Here is a 4,741-nt window from a genome sequence, read left to right on the forward strand (position 1 = left end):
CCACTAAAGGAATCCCTGCTGAATGTCGCCAAAAGTTGCATTTATTTTGGTACTGTTTGTGCTTACTGTATGCATGTGATGTGTTGTGGATCTCCTTTAGAGAAAGTCTGAATGGCCTGCATTTAAAACAGGGTGAGGAGATCATATAGAGTGTCCCAGTGCTTTTTTTCATATTCCCTAACTAAAAAATGCTCACTACCAATGTACAGACAAGGTTCCTTGGGTGAATTTGATATCTTTTATTAGACCAACCCAAATAGTTGGAGAATAGTTATTAAGCAAGCTTTCAGGTTCAAAAACCCTTCATCAGGCTAAGGAAGTTTCAGCAGTTGGCACTACCAATGAGTGCTTTAATAATATTTTAATGTGTATTTTTTGTGTATTTCTAGATAATTGGTGGTCTCAGGTGTGCCCAAGATATTTCTTAAGGTTAGTGGACCTCTATAAAGGTGCAGTTGTTTACCTCCTCAGTGGGCGAAAGACGTTACTGATCCCCGTCCTTTTCAGTAGCTACATTACAGCTGCTCTCAGACTGCTGGAGAAGCTGCACAAGGTAAGAGGAAAGCTTGTGTGATGTTGGAACACAGTGGTGTCCTGGTCTAGTTGTTTTCCCATCTTTTCTGCACCAAGCTGTACCTCCACCCTTACCAATATCAGAAAGTCAGCGTGGTTGCTTTTGCCTTTTTACAACCTCAGGTATGGAAGACCATGTTGTACTCATCCACCATTTATAATTGCAACCAAGGCAAGAGAGTGGATGGTCAGACTTGCACTGAACTGGAGACCAACTCATTTAAACTCGCTTAACTTTGTCCCAAACAGTGGAATAACAACCATGCTTCTGTAGAGCATCCTGCCAGGGACACTGCACAACATTATACTCCAAAAGATAATTCCAGTCTCTTTCCTTATCCTTCTCATTACTGTTCTTAAGAAAGAATCACTATGAAAGATCAGATTTTCATGTACATAAAAACACAAACTATAGATTCTTGATCGCATTTTTAAATCTGTCCCTGCATATTGTAATTAATGGTATACATAAATTGGAGGTGAACTAAAATTTAAAACACCTGGTGGGGTTTGTTCATTTACTTCAACTCAGTCCTGTAAGTTGCTGTACATGAAACATAGATGAGTGTCTTGGTATAGAGTCTCAGGGGGGACGGGACGGGACCGGGGGATGGGGAATGACGCACACGGACACAAGCCTGTTTAGAAGGTGCAGATGAGCTGAAATTTTTAATTTCCTTTCTTAATTAGGTAAATCAGAAAGTCAGACATGTGGAACATGACAAGTTTTATATCCCAGAGATTTCCAGCTTGGTGGACATTCAAGAAGACTATCTCATGTGGTTCTTGCATCAAGCAGGAATGGTAAGAGGGCTCGATATGGTAGTCGTGAAACTGCTGTCCCTGGTTGGTGCTAGTGATCTAAATGTTAAGATTCCTAATAATAATAAATTGTTGCAAACATGGGAGCATATGTGGACAAGTTCTCTTGATTTGCGTACTTGCTGGCTTGATGATAACTTAAAATAATGCTCTCAGAAGAGAGAAACTACTAAAATATAACTAATGCCCCAAACCATCTCTGTGAGCCACTTAACATCTCTGGGATATAGTATTGTGTGTTCTACTTTATTCAGTCACTTTGTGTTGGTCCTTTTAATTTGGTCAGAACCTCAGGAACCAAATTGTATATTCCATTGACACAATTTCTACATCAAGACAGGTGGTATGAACACTATGGGCAGTGATCTGACAATGCTGGTGTCTAAGTTTAGGCTATTAGGCCCATTGGTTAATGGCTGAACTGGAACTTTTGAGAGATTTGAGTTCTATTCCCTTCTGTTCTAGTAACATGTTAGGGCGCGTCCAGGTGAGCCCACACTTGCCTCTTGACATAACTCAAAGCCGTTTGAGACATGGTAAGAAGCACACTGGGGAAAAAAATGTTCCCCAAGCTGCATATTTGCAGCATGGGCTCAAAATTTGCCACTCGCTGCAGATCTGGGAGGAGCTGTGCAGGGTTATTTTGCCCCAAGTGGCACAACCTGCCCCACACCAAAGTGCATGTCCAGGCACATGCGCCGAGGCAAAAATCCCCAGCTCAGATTTGTGCCACTCCTATTTTGAGTTGCTGCAAGCACATGCGCCTGCATGTGTGGACGCACCCCTAGTGGGCAAGAGCCTTCATGTCTTTGTACCACTCTTCCCCTATTTGCAAAAATGGAGATAATTTTACATACCTTTTCTGTAAAGATCATTGGGATCTATGGCTGGTTATTAGTATGTAGGAGCTAAATAATTTGGCAACATAATAAGATAATGAGGCAACATTTTGAATGTATGAGAAGAAGAATGGCAGGGGAGGTTGAATTTTATAAAAAGTGACTGCATGCAATTCTGTATGCAATTCATGCCTTATTTTAAGAGTTTTAAGTGGAGTTTTATGTGCATTTAGGTCTTGATTAGACCTGTAAATTAATTAAAATTCGGCCTGCATCTCTTCAAGAGAAAATACTGTTTTTTTTTACCCTAGAGAAGATGATGTTTTTCTTATGAACTAAAGAAAACAAGACATGGGACTAAAATAATGAATCCTTTTTTTCCTTCTCTTTCTCTCCACAGAAAGTAAGGCCATCTATCATGCAGGTAATTACTTTTAATCACCCTTCCCTTTACAAGTGCTTGTAAAAGTTGCAAATATCAACAGAAACCTACCTTCCTTCCTTCCAGGATGCTGTGACACTCTGTTCTTACCCTTTCATCTTTGATGCTCAAGCCAAGACCAAAATGCTACAGACAGATGCAGAACTACAAATGCAGGTGATCATCTGTTTTTTCTTTCCTTGGGCTTTGTCCACGTGGGTCGACCCCTGATGTCCTGAGGGCCCCCGGGGCGTCCCCACTGTCAGAACTGTATATATGTACATACTACTTTTGTCCTTTGTGTTTTTTTATTTTTGTCTTGAGTGTCCAGGCAGGCCTTGCAGGCCATGAGCCAGGCCTTGTCCTTGAGGCCCAGACGTTTGGGCCAACCTGTATATGGTCTTTACTGCCCCCCATTTATCACCCTCCCTGAAATTTCATAGATTTCATAGACATTTGGGCTGAAAGGGACCCTGGAGGATCATCAAGTCCACCCCCTGCCCCCCGGGGCAGGAAGTCAGCAGGGATCATAGGATCCCAGCAAGATAAGCATCCAAATGTGTCATGAAGGCGTTCAAAGTGGGTGCTTGAACTGCCTCCAGTGGCAGTCTATTCCAAACCTTGGGGGCTTGGACAGTGAAGAAGTTCTTTCTTATGTCCAGCCTGAATCGGTCATGGTGGAGTTTGTGACCATTTGATCTTGTCATCCCTCGGGGCGTTCTGGTGAACAGACGTTCCCCCAGATCCTGATGAGCACCCCTGATAAACTTGTAGGTGGCCACCAGATCACTGCTGAGCCTGTGCTTTTCCAGGCTGAAGAGCCCCATGGCTCTCAGCCTCTCATCATAAGGTCTGTTTTCCTGACCTCTGATCATGCACGTTGCTCTCCTCTGAACCCTCTCAAGCTTCTTCACATCCTTTTTGAATTGTGGAGCCCAAAACTGGACACAGTACTCCAGCTGCGACCTCACCAAGGCCAGGTACAACGGGAGAATGACGTCCCAGGATTTGCTTGAGCAGCATCTATGGATGCAAGCCAGCGTTTTGCTCACTTTACTAGCCGCAGCATTACACTGAAGGCTCATGTTCATCTTGTGGTCAACCATGACCCCCAAGTCCCTTTCATCTGTAGTGCTAACCAGCGTAGCACTACCAAGCCTATAAGCATGCTGCAGGTTTTTCTTCCCTAGGTGGAGAACCTTGCATTTTTCGGTGTTGAACACCATCGGGTTCTTGTCCGCCCATTTCATGAGCCTGTCAAGATCCACCTGGATCACCCTCCTGTCCTCAGGTGTGGATGCTTTACCCCAGAGTTTGGTGTCATCGGAAAACTTGGCCAGTACACTTCTGACACCAATGCCCACATCATTGATGAAACTGTTAGTATAGGCCCTAGGACAGAGCCTTGAGGGACCCTACTGGTCACAGCACACCAAGACGATTGACTCCCGTCGACCACCACCCTCTGGGTCCTACCGTGGAGCCAATTCCCCAGCCAGCAGATCGTGGTGAGGTCGAAGCCACAGTTAGCCAGTTTAGCCAAGAGGTGATCCTGGGATACTAGATCGAAGGCTTTTTTAAAGTCAAGATATACAACATCAATCTCTTCCCCCTTGTCCAGGTGATAAGTCACCTGGTCATAAAGGGAAATGAGATTGGTCAAGTAAGACCTACCTGCAACAAGACCGTCCTCTCCATTGGGTTGTGGCCTTTTAGGGCCTCTCTGACAAGCCTCCTTAGCTTGTCAAAGTCAGCTTTCCTGAAGTTGAGGACTTCTGTATTACTGACTGACTTGCCAGTTTTACGGCAGATGGTGAAGGTGATCAGCTCATGGTCACTGTCACCCAGCTTCCCTTTGATTGTTAGGTTGCTGATTAGGTCATCCCCGGTTGCCAGTACAAGGTCAAGCAGCGCTTTACCTCTTGTCGGCCTGTAGACTTCCTGCATCATATAGAGGTCATCAACACACGAGAGAAAGCTTTGCGATCACTCGGATTTGGCCGATCGCTCCTCCCATGAGATGTCTGGGTAGTTAGTCTCCCATGACAACGATATACTGGGAGCATGCGGCCTCAGCCAATTCCCT

General features: G+C 44.5%; 1 protein-coding gene across 12 annotated transcripts in view; it reads left to right on the forward strand.

Annotated features, from left to right (window-relative positions):
- Positions 1 to 4,741, forward strand: part of HERC3 (HECT and RLD domain containing E3 ubiquitin protein ligase 3) — a 77,860-nt gene that overhangs the window by 49,535 nt on the left and 23,584 nt on the right. For 11 of the 12 annotated variants that reach the window (XR_003092696.1, XR_003092697.1, XM_025197273.1 and 8 more), the window contains 4 exons: positions 390 to 553; positions 1,264 to 1,377; positions 2,635 to 2,658; positions 2,743 to 2,832. Coding sequence is in view for 9 of the 12 variants with exons in the window: in XM_025197273.1 (XP_025053058.1) it covers positions 390 to 553; positions 1,264 to 1,377; positions 2,635 to 2,658; positions 2,743 to 2,832 (392 nt within the window). In the remaining 3 variants the exon portion in view is untranslated. Of the gene's footprint in view, positions 1 to 389; positions 554 to 1,263; positions 1,378 to 2,634; positions 2,660 to 2,742; positions 2,833 to 4,741 lie in introns of those variants that run through there. The other variant, XR_003092698.1, reaches the window with a different exon arrangement.

This window comes from Alligator sinensis, unplaced genomic scaffold (assembly GCF_000455745.1).
Source record: "Alligator sinensis unplaced genomic scaffold, ASM45574v1 scaffold125_1, whole genome shotgun sequence".
NCBI classification, from domain to species: Eukaryota; Metazoa; Chordata; order Crocodylia; family Alligatoridae; genus Alligator; species Alligator sinensis.